This window comes from Coenobita brevimanus, chromosome 92 (genome assembly GCF_032717465.1).
Source record: "Coenobita brevimanus isolate Jiangsu-jjx chromosome 92, ASM3271746v2, whole genome shotgun sequence".
NCBI lineage: Eukaryota > Metazoa > Arthropoda > Malacostraca > Decapoda > Coenobitidae > Coenobita > Coenobita brevimanus.
In genome coordinates this window covers 10,141,998-10,164,949 of record NC_137045.1, presented here as the reverse complement: position 1 = coordinate 10,164,949, position 22,952 = coordinate 10,141,998, and the positions used below count along the sequence as shown (strand labels likewise).

Genomic DNA, 22,952 nt, shown 5'->3' with positions numbered 1-22,952 from the left:
TGTCAAGATTCGGTTTCTCTATATGTCCAGACACGTATTGCTTAAAAGACTAATATTCGTAGGCGAGCAGGTGGGGGGGGGGGGATGATCTGAGGAGAAAAATGCAAGAGAATGAGAAATAAGGAATGAGAATACCTGCTGAGTTTGGCATAAGGGAGTTGGATAGAGAAGCGATGCAGGTGTGTAGTTAGGTGAGTGATGCATGGTCGCCTTCAAGAGAGAGACATGCAAGCAGGTGTCAAAAGAGCGCGTGCAGTGGAAAGAGTGATTAAAAAGAGAGAGCGATAAAATTCTGCAGTGAAAAGAGAGGATAAAAAGGCCCAGCGAGAGTATGACACCTTAAAGGGAGAGGCATGCAAAGCTCATGTCAAAAGAGCGTGTTCTGGAAAAGAGTGATGGTAAAGAGAGAGAGATATAATATTGCAGTGAGAAGAGAGAATAAAGAGAAGCAGTGAGAGTATGATTTGCCATTGGGAATCGTCGTTGAACCCATAATGGTGGCCAGAAAGATCAAGAGAAGTGTAATTTAATGATGTTAAGGGCATTCTCGAAGATGGGAGAAAAGATCATTTCGAGAGGGTGATTGGTGTTGGCTGAGAAGGGTGGGGAGCGACCTTCCTTCTCTGAGACAGGGTGCGTGGAAGAAAATGTAGAGCAAGAAGGGTGAAAGCAAGTTGAGGGACAGTGACGAAAGAGTTTACGTGGAAAGAGTGTCAGTACAACGGCATAGTTCTTGAGACTAAAAGGAAGGGCTTCATAAGGACTTGTCTGCTTTATTACTGCATATTTACGTCGTAGGGGGTAGAAGATCCAGTTTTATTTGTTTGGGAGAAATTCTTAATTGCCACAGAGTAGAGGCAGAGCTCTTAATTGTCAGAAAGTGGAAGTAGAGGCAAAGGGGTGAGCTTAAGTTCCGCTGTTATGTTTGTCTTGTGCTTCCAGAGTACACTACCCATTCTTGGCTCCCTTCACCCCGAGGACATATCGTTTTTTTTTTCTTTCTCTTTTTTTTTTTACTCATGCTGCCTTTAGACGATTCCTTTTTTTTTTCTTTTTTTTTTCTTTTGATAGACTTTTGAGACTTAAAGGCATGTGCTGCAGCGGGTCTCTTCTAAAGTTGAATAAACTCGAATGTTGGTAGCAGGTTAGACTGAAATGCGTCAACGGGCTGAATGGGTTAAGAAATGCAGGAGGGTTGGAGTTGGGGATGGGGGTATCGTTGGAGTGAGGGTGGGGGTGGGGGTGGGGGTATCGTTGCAGTGAGGGTGGGTGTGGGGGGTGGGGGGTAGTTGAGGCTAGCGTTAATTCATATTTTGGTTAGATTAAAAAAAAAAGAAAAAAAAACAGTTCCTGGCTGTGTGTGGGGAATACAAATTATCCGAGGGTGGTTTTCTAAGTTTTGTGAATTTCATTGTGGTCGCTGAAACCCAGAGGACGTCAGTAATCTAATCAATGGCCACCACAAAATTGTCGCTTAATCCAAAAAATCCTCTACCTGGGAAAAAGCCTGAAAAAAAGACACAAAAATAATTAAAGCTCGTCGCATGGAAACACGCTTTCTGAAAAAGTCTCCCGTAATTATCCTTCTTTTTAATTAACTCCGTTGTTGAAAAGAGTGAGATGGGGTTGGGATGCCTGGCCTCATAATAAAAAAAGTGTCTGTGTACAAAGACGTCCATGATTATATTAAAGAGAGTTGCCTGGTATCCTGACGGCACAGTGAAAGATACGTTACTTTGGTGTTAACAGCACATGAGAGACGATGAAGCATATGTGTGATAGTGTGTGTGTATATATATATATATATATATATATATATACACACACACACCTGTCTGTCTGTCAGTCCATCTATCTATCTATATAATACACACACACACACACACACACACACACACACACATGACAAGGACGCGTTAGCAAAGCGGTCCATATGTCAGGAGGCGTGAGCACGGCAGTTGCTACAGCAGACGTGGCAAGTCTCGTGTGGGGAAGCTTCCTTAAGCTGGTGGCGTGTTCTCGGTAGCCTAAACACCTAGTGCAGCAGAGAGAAAGAGAGAGAGAGTAAACAAGGAAATGGTAAAGGTTATATATACTCTAACCCCTGTAGCCTGACCTAAACTTGTCCTCTCTTCATTTGGAGCGGTAGCCATAAATTAACACTGGAATAGGATGGCAGTTCCCGATGAAGTGCTATGGACAGGATGTATTGTAGAGCAGTGGTTGGCTAGTATTGTCTTATGCTGACATTCTTTTTGCAGCTAATTTCACTTTGCACGGTGATAGAAAATGTCAGCAGTACGGCTGTACACCTATGGACTCTGCCCTAAAACTCTTTGACCGGTAAGCGACTCTCCTCAGCTGAATAAAATCGTCTAGACGTGCGAAAAAAAAAAATGTCAATGAAGTCAACGTGTTAGCCTCTTAACCAACTGATGCGCGCGCTGGGAAAGGTTAGTGTGAATAAGTTAACCCCTTCAGTCGGATGATTTATTGTAAGATTTATTTGAGCACCTTCAAATGATTTCAGTCAAATTACGGAGAGAACTTAGGTTGTAAAGGATTTATGTATATGAAGAGAATGACCCATTGTGCCCCCCCCCCTCCATTTTTTTTCGTATTCTTACTGATCGATTAATTCTTGTCTTATAACAACTATTTTTTGTTATTCTACCAAAAAAACGTCCATCAGTGGGCAGAGGGACGTGTTTTTGTCAGAATAAAGGATTCAGTAGGTATAAAACTTCTCAGACAAAAAGTTATTGATCAGTAGGAATATGAAAAAGTAAAATATAACAACAAGCAAGGTCATTTGGGACGAATGAATGGACGTCCATGATTGGCCAGCACAACGGGGTAAACGTTGGGTGGTAGGGTTGGTGGCAGAGTGATGGGACAGCATTCAGTGTGACTATGAACCACGGGCCCAACGCTCACCGCACCCACAATACCGACTGAGGGAAAGAGGTCGTTACCATTCTGTATCCAGAGTTCACGGCGTTTCTTATGCCTTGGTGTATGGCAGTGATTGCAATTTATGTAATACAAAGATGTAATAAATAACAAATAAACTGTGTGAAGCACCGGAGAACACTCTAGTCAAACTGGTCCAGAACACCTCACTGTCCGCTGCCACGCCTATTATTGTATCAGCCAATCAGCAGCCATCCAACATTTTTGGGCTCCACGTACTTGACTTATGTAAATGGACTATAGTTACCCCGACCACTGGATGCTTAATGGTACTGGTATGAACATTTTTGAGGATCGTTTGACTCTGGGGTTTAGCATGGACAGAAGGCTAAAGTTACCCTGACGATGAGAGGGTTAGCGTTGTCGGTGTTTGAAATCGGGCACCTGTACCCCACACCAAGCGTAATGAAATCGTCTGGCTTAAGCTGGAATAAAATGCTAGTGTTGGCCGGTCCATGCGAGGCTTATTTTTATGCAAGGAAGAAGGAGTCAAAGGCCAAAACTCCGCAAGAATATTCCCTCCAAGAAAAATTAAAAACAACAGAGAGCCAAATTCACTGAAGACTGACGGTTTAAGCTGTAGGAACCTTACCATAAACCCTCCCGTCATAAAACTCCGAACAAAACGACGCCATCCCTGTCGTTTTGAAGCTATGTGCACTGTTTCCATTGCCGTTGGTTATATAAAAAAAAAGTTTGCCATCAAAATAAAAGTGTGAAAATATATGGTCATTTCCCGGCGTATGTAAAACGACGCTGTGTATATCGCGACTGAAATAATTGTAAAACGTGTTCATAAGTTAGACGGACCCCCTTCAGCCAGAGGACGCTTATCTCATGACGATTTTATTTGGCTTTGGGGAGACTTTTCAAACTGAAGGGATGAAATAGTCTTTTTAGCCCTGTACAGTCTATGCTATCTCCTACACCGAACACAAACGTATGGTAACAACAATACAGTAATAGTAATGGTAATAATAATAATAATAATAATAATATTATTATTATTATTATTATTATTATTATAATAATAGTAATAAGAATACTAATATTACAATAATAATAGTAATAATGATACTACTACAACTGCTGCTACTACCACCACCACTACTACTACTACTACCACCACTACTACTGCTACTACTACTACTACTACTTTTGGTAGTGGAGCAATTAAAATGTATTATTCGTACAAGACTCCGGTTACTGAAATAGTATAAAGATGATGAACGCTTGAAGCTACCACCACCATCACCATCTCTCTTTCGGAGGGCAGACGACTCTTCCTTTAGTATGCAAGTACCATCCCGTTCTACAGTAACGTATAATGAATACTGTTTTAAAACGGTATTCTAACATTTTAATCTGGATGTCAGTATATGTGGGTGCTATATATAGTGTTTTACCGAATAAGGAAAAAATACATATAAAAAGGTTAAACAGCCGAGAGGAGATTGTTAAGCATCAATCTCTGCACCACTTTAGGCCTCAGTTCGAGCTATCCTGCAAGCGGGAGGTAAACCAAAAAAAAGATAATGAGGTGGACCAAGTGCAAAGGACTCTTCTCCCTGTCTACTTCTGTTCCATAATAGCTGGCCATTATACAGTGTGATGTCTTCAACTTCCCCCATTCAAAGCAGGCTTACGTGGGGCCCGCGAATGAGACCGTACCTTGCTGTGTTTACATTGAGAGGACCGTCCCTAGAGCAGGTCCCACTCCCTGTGTTTGTGGCTTTTGTGTGGCGCTGTTGATTTTGGGTTAATGTATGTTTGTTGTAGTCCTGTGTGTGTGCTGATGAGAGAGAGAGAGAGAGAGAGAGGGAGGGAGGGAGGGAGGGAGAGAGATGAATGACACCCTATTCTTTCTCCTTTTCCTCTGGCTGGCCTTTTGTTCCCTACTTTATGCATCGATGAATTTAAGGACAAAGCGGAATTCTGCTGTCTTCCTCATCCCTCCCAGCTCTTGAATTCACAGATAGATAGATTGACAGATAAATTGACAAAGAAGTGGTTTACCTTATAAGTGCTAGATATATAAATAAATAGACAGACATACATAGAGATAGAGATAGGAATGCAGGTAGCTGGATAGACATAAACGGACAGACAGATAGATAGATAGACATACACAGAAATGTAGGTAGATGGATGGACAGGTAAACAGATACAGATAGATGATAGATAGATAGATAGATAGATAGCGGTAGATACGTAAACAGACCTATAATCCGATCAGTGGAGTTGTAATTAACCTGGGGCCACGGTGTGCATCTCATGGGGGACTTAAGTATCTGGAGTACCTGGTTATAGAATGTCTTGGTGATTTTCCTGAGGTAAGATTTGACACGTAAGGAAGATTTGACAGGTAAGATAAGCAAGATTTGACAGGTAAGATAAGTAAAATTTGACAGGTAAGATAAGTAAATATTTGACAGGTAAGATAAGTAAGATTTGATAGGTAAGATAAGTAAATGTTTGACAGCTAAAGTACGTAAGATTTGACAAGTAAGATTTGACAGGTAAGATAAGTAAGATTTGACAGGTGTACGAGTGAGCCAAATTTTATCTTCCTTCATAAATAGCGTCATTATTATCTGGCATTATCTGTTTGTGTTTATTATTTATATTTACAGTATTTACCTTTTTATTTGTATGATGGTGACTGAACGAGGACCAGGATTTATTAGCAAACTGTAATGAATTCGTTAATATAACCGTGATTTGTATTATTATTATTATTATTATTATTGTTATTATTATTATTTCTTTTGCAGGAGGGACAAAGCAGGCGGTGAAAAGGAATGCGGAAGTGAGTACTGTATTATTATTATTATTATTATTATTATTATTATCCAGGAAGAGCAAAGAAGGGCAGTGGTAAAAAAAAGAAGGTTAATATTGAAGTGAAGTCATTGCGTTACAATTTTTTTATCCCCACTCTAACGTATGGAAGTGAAGCATGGACTTTGCTAGAGGGACTAACATCAGGAGTGAAAGGAGTGGACGTGAGATGCCCGAGAGGAGAGTGTGGAGGTACTGTACGTGGAGAGACAGACAGATAAATGAGGAAGGTGGAGAACAATGAGGTTGAAGAGATGGTAAGTGTTGGAAAGAGATGATTTGGACATGAGGGAATGATAAGGTAGGGACTGACTAGGAGAGTGTGAATGAGGTGGAAGGGGAGAGGCAGACCAAGGATGAGGTGAAGGGGGAGAGGGAGACCGAGGATGAAGTAGAACGGGGTGAAGATGCACTGTGTATGAGAATGGTGTGGTGTGGGATGGAGAAAGGATAGTCTGATGGCGTACAACAGGGCGACGTGGTGGTGAGGTGTTCGTGGTCTCCTCGTAGGGAATCGATCGTAAATTCGTATGTGAATCCGAGCACAGAATCTCAACGATAAGCACAAAGGGATTCGTAAATGAACCACAATATATACTGTTATAAGTGCGAGACAGTACTTGATTATCTATTCTTTATTTTTATTGATTACATATTTTTTTTTTGTATCTCATCGTGAAATCTGAACCCAGTGGAAAATTTCTGTCCAGTCCATGTAAGAAATTTTTGTAGTTTTTTTTTTTTTCTTTGCGTAAGATTTCCTAGGTCACGTGCTTGAGTCAGAGGAAGTCAGGTCAGGTATTGAGGTCAGGAGAGGGTTGGGGGAGGGGGGGGCGATTAGGATGGAGGAGGAAATGGAGGAGAGAACGGAAGGACCGGTAGAGGAGGGGAGGAAGGAGAGATTGAGAGATGAAAGAGCGGTGCGGAAGAGGAAGGAGACGGGTTAGGAGAGGAAGAGGGACGGATGAAGGGAAGGAAGGAGGAAGGATTACGATAAAGGGGAGAGGAAGGCAAGACCGGCGGAGGAAGAGAGGAAGGAGGTTCGAAATTAGAGAAGGGAGGAAATGGGGAGAAGGAAAAGACCTTTACTAGAGAGGGGAATTAAAGTAAGAGGGAAAGGAGGAAGAAGAACTGAGAGAAAAGGAAGGGAGTGGATAGAACTGAGGTAAGTGGAGGGAAGATGGAATGGAAATGGAGAGAAAGGGAGAAGCGGTAGACGGAGGGAGGAAAGACGAGGGGGAGAAGGGAGGAATGTTAAGGGAGAGGAAAAATAATCGGTAGAGGAAAGGAGGAAACAAATTCAAGGGAGGAAGGACGATGAAGAGACGGAAGGAAGGGAGAAAGGAAGTAAAGATAGAAAGGAAGAAAAAAGAGGAAGGAAAGCAAGGCAGAGGGAGGGAGGGAGGAAAGTGAAGAGAAGAAAGAACACCGAGAGAAGGAAGAAATAATAAAGAAGGAGGAGAAAAGAAAAAGAGGAAAAGAGATTAAGATGACGAAAGAGAGGCAGAGAAGGAATGGGGAGAAAAAAGGATTGGTGAAAGGAAGGAAGGCAGCGAAGAGGAAAGGGAAGGAAGACGACAGAGACTAGTAAGGGGAACAGAGGATTGGAGAGGTGATAAGGAAGAGGGACGATGGAAGATTGGGAAGGGAGGGAGGTGAAGGAACGGGAGGAGACATGATAGGAAATTGACGATAGAGAAAAGGGAAGGTAGGAGGAGAAGGGAAGGAAGAACAAGGGAAAGAGGAATATCGAGGTGATCAAATTAAGGTAAGGGACACGGACCGGGGGGGGGGGAGTGAAGGGTAGGGGAGATGGAAGGGAGGAGAGAGAAAACGGAACATGTTGAAAAGGGGAGAGACGAGGAGGAAATGGGAGAGATGAAAGAATGCATGATGACCAAGGAAAGATTGGAAGGAGACGAGGAAAGGAGGGAAGTGACGAGGAAGGGAGGGAGGTGACGAGGAAGGGAGGCAAAGGAAAAGAAGGAAGGGAAATGAAGGAAAGAGAAAATGGTGAAGGAGGAGAAGGTGGGATGGGAAGAATAGGAGGGGATGGGAAGGGAGGAAAAAGTGGTGAAGAAAGAGATTGAGGGAGGGCAAGAGGAGGACTGGATGGGAAGGGAAGGGAAAGGAAGGGAAAGCCTGGGAGTGGAAAGGATGGCGGGGAAAGGAGGAAAGAAGGAAGGTGAAAGATTAGTGAAGGGAAAGAAAAGGAGAGAAGGGAATGTGTACTATGCCAGGAAAAGAAGGGGTGTGTGGGGGAAGGGATGGCAGAGTACTGTATGTATTGTAACCTTCAGCATTGCATACGCTTGACACGGACGGGTAACTCTGCGATACAGGTTCAGGCCTTGTTTTTCTGATCCTGGAGGGCAGCTGATCCATAGGGCCGAGGAACACCACTTTTGCATCACAGGGGAACTGACCCACCCCCGCCCAGTGCTTCACGCTCGGGTATACATGAAAAAACACACGTGGAAATTGTGTTGTCGTGGCTGTGTCTGTGAATGGGAGAGTTTGTATTTGACACCATGGGAACCTCGACGGGGTACGAACACATGAAAGGACATACTGCTGTACCTTCTTGATTGTCCGCCCGGGATGGGATTGAACCCAGATCAGGAGGATTCGCCGGAGCACACGCAACAAACCGATTGCTGTAAGCTTTAAGAAGTGAGGAAAGGCAAGGAAAAGAAATGAATGTGGAAGGAAGAAAAGAAAAAGATGGAAAGTGAGGGATCAAAATGTATGGAAGGGAACGTAAGGGAAGGGAAGGGAGGAAGGGAAAGAGATGAATGTGTAAGGACAGGGGAGAGAAGGGGAGGAAACGTAAGGGAAGGGAAGGGAGGAAGAGAGAGAGATGAATGTGTAAGGACAGGGAAGAGAAGGGGAGGGAAGGGAGGAAGGAAGGGAGAATGATGAATATTTAAGGAAGAAACATAAAGGAAGGGAGTAAGAGATGAATATAAAAGGAAGGAGAGGGGAGGGGAGGGGAAGGGAAAGGATGGGAGGGGAAAGAAGGGAGGGAATGAGAGAGATGGATGTGTACGGAAGGGGAGGGAAGGAGATGGGATAGGGAAGGAAGGGAATGAAGGAGAAGCGAGAGAGAGGGATGTGCAAGGGAGGGAAGAAGGTTAATGTATGAGGAAGGGCAGGGAAGGAGAGGGGAAGGGAAAAGGGGGATTTCAAGGTACCATTAGCCTTGATCCAACACGCGTAGAAACAAGGAAGAATACCAGAAGGGGGGAGGGGGAGGGGGAGGGGGGAGAGGATGATAGAGGGATGCGAGATGAGATAAGAGGAAATGAAGATGAAGGTGAAGATGAAGAAAAACTAAAATCGTCAACAAAACTGTGAGAAATAACGTGAATGAATAAAGAAGAGAGAGAAGGCAGACGAAGGAGAGAGGAAAGAAAAATATAGGGAAGAAAAGAGAGAGGGAAAAGAGTGGAATAAGGAGGGGACGGGAGGAGAGTAGGAAGGAGGGAGGGAAGAATGATGTATGAGGGTTTAAAAAAACAAAAAAAAAAAGATAATATATGGAGATATTTTGGAGCTCAGAAGAAAATTGAGAGAAAAGAGTGAAAAAGAAGGAAGGAAGGAGGGAGGGAAGGCAAACGTGAAATGGAAAAAGAAGGAGGGAGGAAAGAAAGAAAGATGGAAAGAAACTGGAGAACGAGAAAAGAAAGGAGAAAAGAAATCGAAAGGAAGAAAGGAGGGGATGTAAGGAAAGGAAACGAGGGAGAGAGAGAGAGCTATAGTGAAGTCGCCTGAACTCCTAGCTGACCCGCACTGAAGATAGATGGTGCGAGGGAGAGAGGAGAAGGAGGAGAGAAGAGAGGAGCAGAAGGGGAAGAAGAGTGGAGGGGGAGGAAGAATGAGAAGAAGAAGGAGTGAAAGAAGGAAGAGAAGGAAGGAAGACAGACAGAGAGGGAATAAAATCGCAGGGAAGAAAAAAATGAAAGAGGGACGAAAATTGGAGGAAAGGAAACAATGAAAGGAAATGAAAGTAAAGAAAAGAAAGTTTGATAGATAGGTAGATAGATAGAAGGTCTCAGTTTTCCTGTAGATAGATAGAGAGATAGTTGGATGGAAGGATGGATACGTAGATAGATAGATAGGCAGGAAGGGAGGAAGGAAGGAAGGAAGGAGAGAAAAGCATGGCATAGTAAGGCAGTCTTAACTCCACACCGAAGATAGATAGTGGTAGGGAGAAAGGAAGAGGAGGAGGAGGAGGAAGAATAAGAAGAAGAGGGAGAGGAGGAGGAAAAAGAAGAGGAGGAGGAGGAGGAGGAGGTGGAATACGTAATGAGAAACCGACGGGGAGTGAGAGAGGGAGGGAGGGAGAAGAAACCACAGGAGGTCTTGTTTTCACTCTTCCTTAACCTCCCATCCATTTCCCACCCAGAGTCAGGTCAGCCCCTTCACTACAACACCTCCCCCTGTCCTGAAGAAAATCGTCTGGCTTTAGCATCATCAAATAAAATCGTCTTTACTCTTGGGGGTTAATGGAGACATAACAAAATTTTCGCTGTGGGGGGGGGGAATTTTGGGGGGCTAAATAAACCTGATGGCAAGGAATATATGTTAAAAAAAATCGTCGTACTAGAGAGGTTTATTCATTCTTAACCCCTTGACTACGGTGACCTTTTTTCCAATTTAATCGTGCTACCGCCAGACGATTTTGCTCAGCTTAGGAAAAATCTCGTGTGGTGAAGGAGTCGGAAGTAACCTGTATTAAAAGAAAAAAAAACATGAAAAAGAAAGAGAAGAAAAATTTAGCTACCATCGATACACTGCGGTTACATTTTTTTTTTTTAATTGAACTTTTGGGAGATGTGTGTGTGTGTGTGTGTGTGTGTGTGTGTGTTTGAAAGGGTTAGAAGTAATATACATGAAAAAGGGTTAAAAGAAAGGACCAATTTACTGTATCTTCATATATTTGTTTTATTTTCTTTTGTGCTTACCTGTCTATATAAATGAACCCAATGACTGGACACACTAAATGATAAACAGAACTACACTTATTACGCGTCCCATCACCAGGGAGTTTGTGGGCAGAGTCACACCCCTTTATGTCTTCTCTGCGACGATTTTCTCTTTATTTTGTTCTACCAGACGATTTTGTTCCACTCAAGAGGGACATCTCGTAGTGAAGGGGTTAATGAAGGCTATATCAACCCCCTCTGCCTCGAAAAATCTCCCTTGAGTTGAATGAAATCGTCTGAAAACAGCAAGATTAAGGAAAAATCTTCGTGGTACTGAAGAGGTTAATTCTGCCTCCCAGTATTCCGGTCTCCCTTTATTTCGACTCTGAGGACAGGATTCTCGTCATGGAAGGAAGCTCCCTATCACCTTTTCCTAAGCAACTTGTTTTACTTATTACATCGTACTGCCCAGCTTCATAGTACATAAATCATTCTAATATCGCCATACTTTCCATAGATAACGTTCAGAAGGATATAATCAGCTTTATCCTGAAAAATAAATCGCAGAGGGAGAGGTGCTAGGGAGCCTTCTTAACCGACGAGATTACAGGCCTGAGTCTCCCCAAATCCCATCACATAAAGGCGCCATCACACTGGACTGTCCTCACTTCGATTTTCGATCTTCAATCAGCAATTTCCGTCACGATAAAGACGGAGGCAGTTTCTATTCAACGCTTTCTTGGATCCTCTCTCTGCATCGGATTAGGGGTGCTGTGGTCTGTGTGGCTGTGGGGATTTCGTAACACTTCATCCTTAGCGATTTAACCATTTCGGGTCGTTGTGTTGTTCCATTGCCAGCTGGGGTAATGAAGGGAGGCATAAAGAGGTCTCGCCCTGATCCAACAAATCTTAGTGATGGTAATTATAGAAAACCCTCTCAGTCCATCACAACGTCTAGGATAAAAAATAGTTCCCCCCCCCTCCCATTTTTTTAACCCCTCACCAGGCCACGATGACGCCTTGTGTACTGTGTTCCTGCTCTCACCTCACCAACTATAATCACTTCAGGGAGGTTTTTTTTTTTTTATCACAAAGTTACATACATAAATACTTCAACAACTTATTCATTACAAGAGGTTTCCCCGTAGCTGGAGAAAGTAAACAAGACGCCATTGCGGTGGTAAGGTACAGTTCAGCAACAGCTTGCTTGAATAACCTGCCTGGTGCAAACTGGTGTCTCTCTAATTATTCAACACGTGTAGGCCTTGTCAATGACCAGCCAGAGAAGACCAAACAAATTATTCCAACTAGGGTAAATTCAGTGAAGGATAATCCGCTCGGCACTCACGCTCCCTCGCATCCACACACTCGCTGCGAATGAGGATCCAATTCCAAAGGGAGACACACACGAGTTGGAATCCCTTTAGTACCGTCGGCTCCCACTCGCCCTCGCTGGGGTGCAAACGGTAACAGACGATCCAGTATTACCTGTCTGCAAATCCTGGGCGACCCGAGGCGAGGTCATCGTAATCCGCATCATTAAAGAAGAGTTTCGTAGATGAAAAAGCCACTGGCCCTTTCTTGGATTTGAACCCTGGCGCTTAAGTTTAGATTCCTCCCACCATAGCTGTGCAGCTGGAGAAACAAGGTACACACACACACACACACACACAAACACACACGCTGAATTAGACTAAGAGGAAGAGAGAGCTTGTAAATGAACGCCAATGTTTTATTCACTTACAGAGCAGGCCTTAACAAATTTGGCACTTTATATTACCCTCCCCACCACCACCACCACCACTACACCTGCAGGATATAATCATGGGTGGAGGCGGAGTCGGAGTCAGTGTGCGCTGTGCCGCCTTCGGGTGAGGTGGGGTCTTGCTCGTCCTCGTATCTGTAGAGGAATAATGGAAAATTGAGGGGAAATTTTGATGTAAATCTCGATACACAGTAGAATATAATCGAGAAGGGAGAAACGTGGATAGGAGGGAAACAAAGGAAGAGGGATGTAAGAAAAAGGAAGGCGTAAGAGAAGAGAGAAAAGGAAACAGGAGCAAAAGATAGAAAGAGAGACAGGGGAAGGAGAAAGATAAATATACGAATAAGGGAGAGAAAGTAAAGAAGAGAATATGGAATAAAGGAGAGAGAGAGAGAGAGAGAGAGAGAGAGAGAGAGAGAGAGAGAGAGAGAATCAAGATAATTCGAGAAACAAGAAAAGAAAAAAGCGACTGAGTGAGAAATTATGGCATTCAAGACAAGATTGGGTGACGATTTATGAGTTAATGAGATAGACGACGTGACGTAAGAAAACGAATTGACGGAGAAGTTGAGCGCTGAGAGAGAGAGAGAGAGAGAGGCGGATATACACCGACAGAACGGGGGAAAAGAGGGAAGGTAGAACACGGCTGAGGAAAAGGAAATATATATTGCTTCAAGACGAGAGAGAGAGAGAGAGAAGGAATGGTAGATAGACCCCAACAATAACCAGCAGAGAGAAGAAGAAAGAGCGCAATTGAAAGACTTCTTTTTTTTTCGCAGCCTAGATAGATAGAGGAATAGACAGACAGACGCGTAGATAAAAAGATTATATATATCGATAAGACAGCGCAACTTAAAGGTTATATTTTTGCAAGATAGATAAATAAGTAGATAGACAAACAGAGAGAGAGAGAGCGACATAATATTTAACGCGAGACAAGACAACAATAAATCACCTGAGGGAACAGATGACGGGGAGGAAAACAAATTGAGGAAGAAATCAGGTTAGCGAAAGAGAGAGAGAGAGAGAGAGAGAGAGAGACGATATATCAGCGTCGGGGAAAACAAATTGACGTGAAAAATAAAAATGAGTTTGTGAAATGCAGGATACGCAGGGACATGAAATAGATGAGCTCAGGTAGGACGGACATGAGCTGCTGGGATTTACGGTATCTGAGGTAGGATGGCAGGGTGGAGTGTAAGGAGAGGGAGAGAGGATGGATGGGGTGGTTAGGAAGGATAGAGGATGGATGGGGTGGCTAGTATGGATGGAAGGATTTATGCAGTGTCTGAGGGAGAACGGCAGGATGGTGTATTAGGGGAGAGAGAAGGTGGATAGGATGGTTGGATGAATGGGGTGGCTAGGATGGATGGAAGGATTTATGCAGTGTCTGAGGGAGAATGGCAGGATGGTGTATTAGGAGAGAGAATATGGATGGGATGGATAGGATGAATGGAAGGATTGGTAATTTTAAAAAGTAGGATAGGAGGATATAATTTTGAACCTTTTGTGGAGGATACGATACGAAGGTGAATGGGATGGGTAGGATGGATAGAACGATTGATAGAATGTGAAGCAGGGTGGGACAGTGAAGTATTAGGCGAAAGGATGGATGGTGTGGTTAGACCAGGATGGATGGAGCGTGAGAGATAAATGAGAAAGGTGTAATGGAGGGAGAGATATCTTTATGGGTCCTTATACGTTGCAACAATGGATGAAACTTTGTGTACTTTACGTTGAACATTAGATTCACCCCCCAAAACACACACACACACACACACACACACACACCACCACCACCACCACCAAGGCTCACTGTCCATCCATCTATCCCCGGAGCAAAGATATTCCTCTGAGAAACTCTACGGTTCTGGCCCGTAGTGTTTCGTTTACATCGTCTCGAACCAGTGTCGGAACCTCGTCTCTTGTTTAGAACCATTGGAGTGAAAGGGTGTTCATAAAACCTTGATAAATTAAAGAACGATAATAAAGTAGGTTTGAGTCCCGCTTCACTAATCCCCCAAAACCGAGAAGTGCGGAGGAATATAGATGAGAGCCTTCTGAGCTAAGAGAGAGAGAGATGAAGTGTAAAGGAATTATTGTTTATCGGGGCTGAACAGTGGAAGAAATTAACATCTCAAAATCAGACGAACAGTGGACGGGCAGATAGAAGTTAGTCAGATAGATAGATAGGTAGATAGATAGTCAAACAGGCAGGTAGACATCATGATAGACGGTTAGACAGAAAGAGAATGAGACAGGGAGACAAACGGATAGGTGGATAGACAGATAGGTGGGCAGACAGACAGACACGTAGATAAACAGGCACACAGATAGATAGATAGACAAGTAGATACGCGTAAGATAAGGAGATATTAAACACAGTGATATTACCCCTTGACCCATTACTTCCAAGCCATTAGGTTAAGTACATTACCCGCCGACGTAATACCCACTCACTCACTCACTTATTGCTCCTGTGGGACATTAACACACACACACACACACACACACACACACACACACACACACACACACACACACACACACACACACACATTACCTTAAGCACTTGTAGTTACTTGGTGGAATGTTTTGTGTTCTTTCATAATTAGCTGTCTCTCAGTCCCTCTCTTTCTCTCTCACACCACACACACACACACACACACACACACACACACACACACACACACACACACACACACACTGCAGCACTAAGCCCCTCTTGATCCATTACTATTGACACAAAGGCTTTCACCCCACAATTCTTTACTGGGGCACAGAAAAAAAAAACTTTATTTTACGCCGTGGTGAAAGTCTGAAGCCCCTCTCTGACCTCTGGTGACAGATTCGAATGTGATGAACTTTGTGTAACAGTGACTGATTCAAGTAACTGGTGAAAGAGTTGCTGTAGAGATTGTAGGTAGTAAGTAGTAGTAGTTGTAGGAGTAGTAGTAGTAGTATTGTTGTTAATGTTTTTTCTCGTTGCCCCATGATCATCTGATACGTGAACTCGGTGGCATGCATGCAATTTTCGCTCTTCTCTTCAGTCCACCATCTTCCTTTCGGGGGATAGGGAGGCAGTCGAGGGAAGTTTGTACAGGCTGTAGATAAGCAACGTCAACAGCCTGCCTTCTAGGTGTACGGGCCGAGACAAGACTACCGTAATCCAGTACAAGTAAGGGTAGATGACCGGCTTATTTTCCCTAATGGGATGAACGAAAAAATCCGCCAGTGACTTCTTGAGGGTCGAACCTATGCACGGCCATCACTCCGACCAGTGAGTCCTAACCACTAGCCCACCGGACGCAGAGGTACTAGGCAACTCTGTAAATGAGGCTAGGTAGTCCACTGGGAGAGGCCTGGACCATCATCCCGGGAATTGCACTTGGGTTGATTAATAACTTGCCCGTGATGTTAGCCGGGAGACAGAGCGAGTAAATGTGCTGACCTTCCAATATTGTGCCCTGGTGAGGTAATTATATGACGGAGGGAAGGGGGAAGGAGGGAAAAAAAGGCGGGGGGAGGGAGGGAGGGAAAAGAGGAGGGTGGGAGGAAGGGAGGGAGAGAAGGAGGGTAATTTTTATGCGTCCTTGGTAATGAGTGTACTGTATATTGCTGATGAAGAGGATGGGCGAATTTACCTCTTTACACATGATAACTCATTTTTGGCATATTCAGATGATTTTACATGGATTTGCAGAGACTTTTGGGACAGGGAGAGTTAAACTTAGAATTCATTAACACATACAGGTTATAGTTTTGGGGGGTTTCTACTGAGGAAAATCGTCTGACGGTAATAAGAACAAGGAATAAAATAAGTCTTGGTGGAACACTAGGAATAAGTTGTTCAGAATGTCAACTGGAAATCAGGGCAAGTAAATATAGTGTATATTATTTTAGTCAGGTGAACCTTTAACATTTCGGAGGTGAGAGAGAGAGAGAGAGAGAGAACGAGAGAGAGAGAGAGGATGCGTGTTAGTAATCCTTCAGGTGTTCTCGTTAATGAGTATATCGTCCAGGTGAACCGACTGGGCAATTTAATAAAAACTAGAAATCGGTCAAATATTACCGGATGATGACGGCGTTGGATCAGAGGCAGTAATTCGTCAGGCTGGTGTTGATGGAGGCAGTTTGGCAGGCCGGGTGGGTGAGTGGTAAATTTATTAGCTCTCTTTCACACTCTTTCACTCGCTATGACTCTCTCTCTCTCTCTCTCTCTCTCAATAGGCCGATCACCTCAATAATTAAAGCAATTACATCTGTCTCCCCCTCCTTCTCCCTTTCCTGTCCACACACACACACACACACACACACACACACACACACACACACACACACACACACATACACACACACGTTCATTAAGCTCACCAATGGCGGATAAAATGTCTGTCCAATCGAGCTTGAGGGTAGTAATTAAATGTTGAGAGAGAGAGAGAGAGAGAGAGAGAGAGAGAGAGCGAGAGAGGGAGGGAGAGAGGGGGGGGTGAGATTAATTGTCCGTCACACCAATTGCTTTAATGTAATTGTCTCCCACTTCACACTTTTTCAATTTCCTCTTCTCTCTTTTATCTCACTCTTCACCCCCCCCCGCCCCCCTGACACACTCTCTCTCTCTCTCTCTCTCTCTCTCTCTCTCTCTCACACACACACACACACACACACACACACACACACACACACACACACACACACACACCAGCCTCCTCCATCTCCATGCCTTTCCTCCCTCCCCCCCTCCCTCCCTCCACCACTTCTCTCCATTTATCCCTTTTCCCTCCCTTTCCAGTTCCTCTTTCTTTTCTCTTTCTCTTTTCAGCTCTGTCTCTTTCTTTCTCCTTTGTCTTTTCTTGTCTTTATTTTCTTCTTTCATATTAGGGCTTCAGATTATAGTGTGATGAACTACTTTATTTCCTTGTTCCTTTCTTTCCCACTTTCTTTTTCTTTTTTCCTGTCTTTCTTTATTATCATCATCATCATCATCTTCTTCTTCTTCTTCTTCTTCTTCTTCTTGGTATTATTATTATTATCATTATCATATTATTATTATTATTATTATTATTATTATTCCTGTCATCAAAACACATTTCAACTTGGTACCATTCTCCTACTTCTTCACCCAGTCGCTTCAAACTCGGTACAGTTGCTTCTTTGGCCCCAGACGCCTTTTTCAGTTTATAATTTAATTTTTTTTTTTTTTTTTTTTTTTTTTTGTAGGACCATATATCAAGCTAGCCATATATACACACACACAAATTAGGGACCCGGTGTTTTTGAATGATATTAACTTTCATAGTAATTTACACAGAAGTATGTCAGTGTAATTTTGCAGTGTGTAGACCATCTTGCATTCTCCTGGGGGTGTTGGCAATCTCTGTTTCTCCCTTTCTTCCCCTTCCTTCATTCCTTCCATCTTTCTTCTTTCTTGCTTTAATCTTTTGTAGTATATTTCTCTTATTGTTTTTCTCCCTCTTTATATTCTTTTCTGGTCCTTTCTGTTCTCCCTTTTCCCTTCCTATTTTCTGTCTTTCCCATTCTTTCTCTTCGTTTTCTGTCTTTTGTCTTTCTTGTCTCTCTCCCCTTTCGTGATCATATTTCTTTTCCTCTTCGTTTTTCCGTTTCTTTCAACTCACTTCTTCCCACATGTTTTGTTTATTTGGCTTCCTTCTCCTTTCCTTTCTCTTTCGTTGGTTCCTCAGTCGTATTTCATCATAATTTCCTTTTTCCAATCTTCTCAGTTATTTTCCATTCTTACTTACCATCCTGTCTACCTACCTACCTTACTACCTACATACCAACCCCACCTGTTTCCTTTCCACGGAGTCCTCTTTGCTACCTTCCTCCTTTCCTCCCTCCCTTTCCAAGACATCCATATTTTCTTTCTTCCTTCCTTCCTTCCACCTCACCTGTATCCCTCCCTTCCTTCTTATCTCTCTCCTTCCCTTCTTTCTTACCTGTCCCCCTCTCCCTGCCTTCCTCCCCGTCTCTCCCTCCCCTTACCTTTCTCCACATTTGTCTGTCTTCCTGTTTACACAACTCCCTCCTTCCCTGCTGCTACGTACCTTATTACCTACCTGCCTCCTCACCCTGTCTGCCTAACCCTTCTTACCTGCCTGCCTCACCCTACCTACCTACCCATCTCACTCTGCCTACCTGCCTGTATCACCCTGCTTACCTGCTTGCCTCACTCTATCTTCCTGCCTCACCCTGACCTCCTTCCTCACCCTGCCCACATTATTTTGTGGTCATGTCTTTTCTTTCATCACTGTCTTCCTTTTTCCTTCTTGTCTACCTACCTACCTGCCTACCTGTCTGACAGCCTACCTGCTTACCTACCTATCTATCTGGCAACCTATCTACCTACCTACCTGGCAGACAACCTACCTGCCTACCTGCATGTCTACCTACCTTTCTGCCAACATGACTGTCTACCTGCATATCTACCTACCATTTTGCCAACCTAGCTGCCTACCTACCTACCTACCTGCCTGCCTGCCTACCTGCCTACCAATCTCACCCAGCCTACCTTCTCATTTCCTGGTCGCTTCTCTCCTTGCCATCCTGCCTGCATTTTTCGTGTTTTCCTGCCTGTCTTCCTGCCTGCCGACCACATTCATAGTCGTCTCTTACTTTACCTTCTTTTCCTTCTTTTACATTCTTTCACTTTACTGCCTACTTGCTAACTTACTTTCCACCCTACCTTCCTACCTACCTACCTACCTACCTACCTACCTACCTACCTTCCTACCTACCTACCTACCTACCTGCCTGCCTGCCTACCTACCTACCTACCTACCTACCTACCTACCTACCTACCTACCTACCTTCCTGCCTGCCTACCTACCTACCTACCTACACACACACACACACACACACACACACACACACACATACGTACATGTTTGCCTTTTCCACCTTGCTCAACTGCCCTTTTTTTCTTTCATTTTCTTTTTCTTTCTTTCGTTCTTTCTTTTTTTGAGTTGGCTGGTGTTAGAATGGCAAGTGCACGAAGGAGAGAGCCCACTGACATGTGAAGTGGGTAAGGATGTGGTCCTGGGAGAGACAGAGGGAAGAGAACGCAGCCGAAATCAGGCTTCATTTAACGCGGAGACGCCCCAGCACACAGCATCTAAAAGGCGGGAGTTTTAAAGGCGCCAGGTGGAGAGAGAGAGAGGGAGTAGTAGCAGTGGCAGTTTCCATATCAACAATGTTTCTTGATATTAACTAGTACAGGACGTTGATGTAGTTTTGTTGTTTATTCCTGCGATGACCACTCATCTTGCTCACCCTAGTATCGTCAACCAGTCTCTTAATGATATTGAAAAACTGCCAGGGAAACTTCTTATTTTTTTTTTTTAATCTTGCAAACTTTAAATAGACAGTTACAAACCAGATATCAGGTGTGTCAGCGCGTGTCAGCCGGTACCTTGCTCTTCACACCTGGGCAGGAAATGAAAGTCAGTGTGAAAACGCCTAGAGTGACGGATTGACTGTCAGCAAGGGAGGATGTAGCCAGACTATTAACGCGGGAGAAGATGTGTTGAAAAAATCGAGGAAAAAAGGTTTGATCGTCGCACTCACACTTATGTTCCTTTGTGTGTGTGTGTGTGTGTGTGTGTGTGTGTGTGTGTGTGTGTGTGTGTGTGTGTGTGTGTGTGTGTGTGTGTTCGGACTGGTACCAGAATGATGAGAAAGAGTGAGGGTGAGGCAGAAATGAAGTAATCTGATGATGTGATTGCTGGGTCGACAGCCAACCTCACAGGGCAAAGTTAAATGTCCGTCCCTTTGATCAGTTGTAGAGAGTCTTGTGGCAAATGAGTTACCCCTTCCCTACGGTGACAGATTTTTTTTTTAGCAGTCATTTTTCGCTGCTTCCAGACGGTTTTATTCTGTAAATGAAGGCCACACGTAACTCCACACACACACACACACACACACACACACACACACACACACACACACACACACACACACACACACACACACACACACACACACACACACCATGGGAGTGGAGTGGCAAGAATGTTTTACCGAAATTCAATTATCTAAACTCCACCCTGCTCCAGCCAAGGCCCGGTCACGCGTCCTTTTGGTCAGCGAAACCACCACTCAACCACTTCACCGCCCCCCCCAAAGAAAAAAAAATCCCACGATGCACGGGGGAGGGAGCTGTGGCGATTTCTTAACACGTCTCTCTTAGCGATTGATTCTGCACGTTACATCTCGAAAACTTCTAAATATGTTAATGAAAGAAAAATATGCCGACATCAGATCAACAAATATCATTACAAGGGAACATCAGGGTGTAAAATGCAAAATAAGTCGGTGAGGAAGAGGCACTACGGAACTTCCTTATGCCACTTAGACCGCGGCCCTGTACCCGGGAGTTCCTTATTCCTTTGATTCACGTCCCGAAATGGATGAAAGAGTTGTGCCTTAGATCCCGTAATCCCGTCTGCTGCTGGGAAAGAGGGTTAGGGAGGTGGTGATGGAAGCCTCGCTGGTGGTGTTGGGAAAGTGAGGCTGTGTTGCTGGAGTGAGAGAGAGAGAGAGAGAGAGAGAGAGAGAGAGAGAGATTAGAGAAAACGTCGTAACCGCAGCCACAAAAAAATACCAAAAAATAGACCGAATCTAAATATTCCCCATGAGCAAGGAGGTGTATTAACCCTCTCAGTAGCCCTCCTTCTCTTCTGTTTTGTTCCATTTAACGACAGGCTATTTTGTTCATGGACTAGTGAGCTGTAGGAGCCCGAGAGTGTTAATACCGGCCCCATTAACCCTCTGATGACCGGGGCAACTCGTGTATATTCCTCTGCAACTAACCCCAGACGGTTACATTTAGGTGTGAGGGAGTCGTAGGTACCTGAGAGAGAGAGAGTTAATTTCCTCCACGGCAGAGGTTTGGTATTAAGTGGTGTGTGTGTGTGTGTGTGTGTGTGTGTGTGAGAGAGAGAGAGAGAGAGAGAGAGAGAGAGAGTTTGTGTGTATTTTGTGAATGTATGTGGTGTATGTATGTATGTATGTATAGTGCATGTATATATGTATGTATGTGTCTTCTGCTCACCTGTCGTACGAGTCTTCCCTGACCTCCAGAAGCGCCTCCCGTGCCTCCAGTCGCATCCTCAGCAGTAGGAGCAGGTGCAGCAGACCTAGCCACACCAGCAGGCCGCCTGGGGGACGGGGAGGGGGTTAGCAAGTGGATACTAAGTGGAAGAGAAAGATAAATGTAAGGGACGTCATTAGGGTGGATGTGAAGTGTAATAAAAAAGAAACTGTACAGGGTGTCAGTAGGTGGATGTGGAGTGGAAGAGAAAGGGAAATATAGTAGTGTAGGTAGGTGGGTGTGGAGTGGAGGAGAGAGGAAAATGTAGATGGTCTCAGGAGGTGGGTGTGGAGTGAGATAGAATAATGAGTGTGGGTCTGAGAAGGATGGGTTTGGAAGGAGGTAGTTGGGAAGCAAGGTAGGAAGGCAGGGAGAGAGGTAGATAGGGTGGTAGGGTGTATGAGGGCAGGTAGGGTGGTAGGGAGGTGGGCAGGGACGTAGTAAGGCAAGCAGGGAGAGGGTGAAGGGGAGGCAGGCAGGGATAAGTTGGCAGGATTAAAGGTGGATTCAGGAAGTGTAGATAATTAAGCAGTAAGAAGTAGGAGGAAGTGGAGCAGACCCAACCACACAAGCAGGCCGCCAGGGGAAGGGTAAGGGGTTAGTAGGTGGGGGTGGTGTGGGGTAGGGAAGTGCCTGTGGGGTTGGAGGAAGATGATTGGGAGGTAAGAAGGAAGGAAGAGTGGGAAGTAAGGAGGAAGTGGTGTAGGGAGGCTGCAGGAAGTCAAGGGGGTAGGAGGGAACACAGGAAGGATAGGCAAAGCGGAGGGGTAGGTAGCTAAAGAAGGAGGGAGGCAGATGGGAAGACAGGAACGAGGGAAGAGAGGTGGGCGGGAAGGCAGGCAGGGAGATAGTGGGGCAGGAAGGAAGGCAACAAGGAGGGGAAGTGGATGAACACACACACACACACACACACACACACACACACACACACACACACACACACACACACAAGCACGGGATGGTAGACTGATTTTACACACACATGTTGGGAGGATTAGAAATGGAATTAAAAACAAATGTCGATCAGTCAGTGGCTCAAAGACAGGCAAAAGCGCAGAGAATCAAGGACGGAAAGTAATAATGGAGGTTGTGCAAGGGTAAGCCAGGAAGACTGAAGGTGGATTAAGCCCTTCTCTACCATGACGATTAATCCTGCTTCTCCTCGGACGATTTATTTAAGTTTATGGAAGAGTTTTTTCGTACTGAAGAGGATAAAATTTGTCTCCATTATCCCATTCATCACGAAATTTTCCTTTTCTTTCTTTCTTTCTTTTTTTTTTTTTTATACTCAATAAAAGTAGTGTGAAAGATGCAGGAATGGAGTGAATTAAGGGGT

The 22,952-nt window shown here is 44.2% G+C and overlaps 1 protein-coding gene across 1 annotated transcript in view; it reads right to left on the bottom strand.

Moving 5' to 3' along the window:
• Positions 1 to 12,406: 12,406 nt before the first annotated feature.
• LOC145412146 (uncharacterized) overlaps positions 12,407 to 22,952 on the bottom strand; it is a 73,230-nt gene continuing 62,684 nt past the window's right edge. The window contains exons 5-6 of the mRNA XM_080282081.1: positions 21,578 to 21,683; positions 12,407 to 12,642 (exon numbers count right to left, since the gene is read on the bottom strand). Coding sequence (XP_080138207.1) covers positions 12,546 to 12,642; positions 21,578 to 21,683 — 203 coding nt within the window. The 3' untranslated portion in view covers positions 12,407 to 12,545. The remainder of the gene's footprint in view (positions 12,643 to 21,577; positions 21,684 to 22,952) is intronic.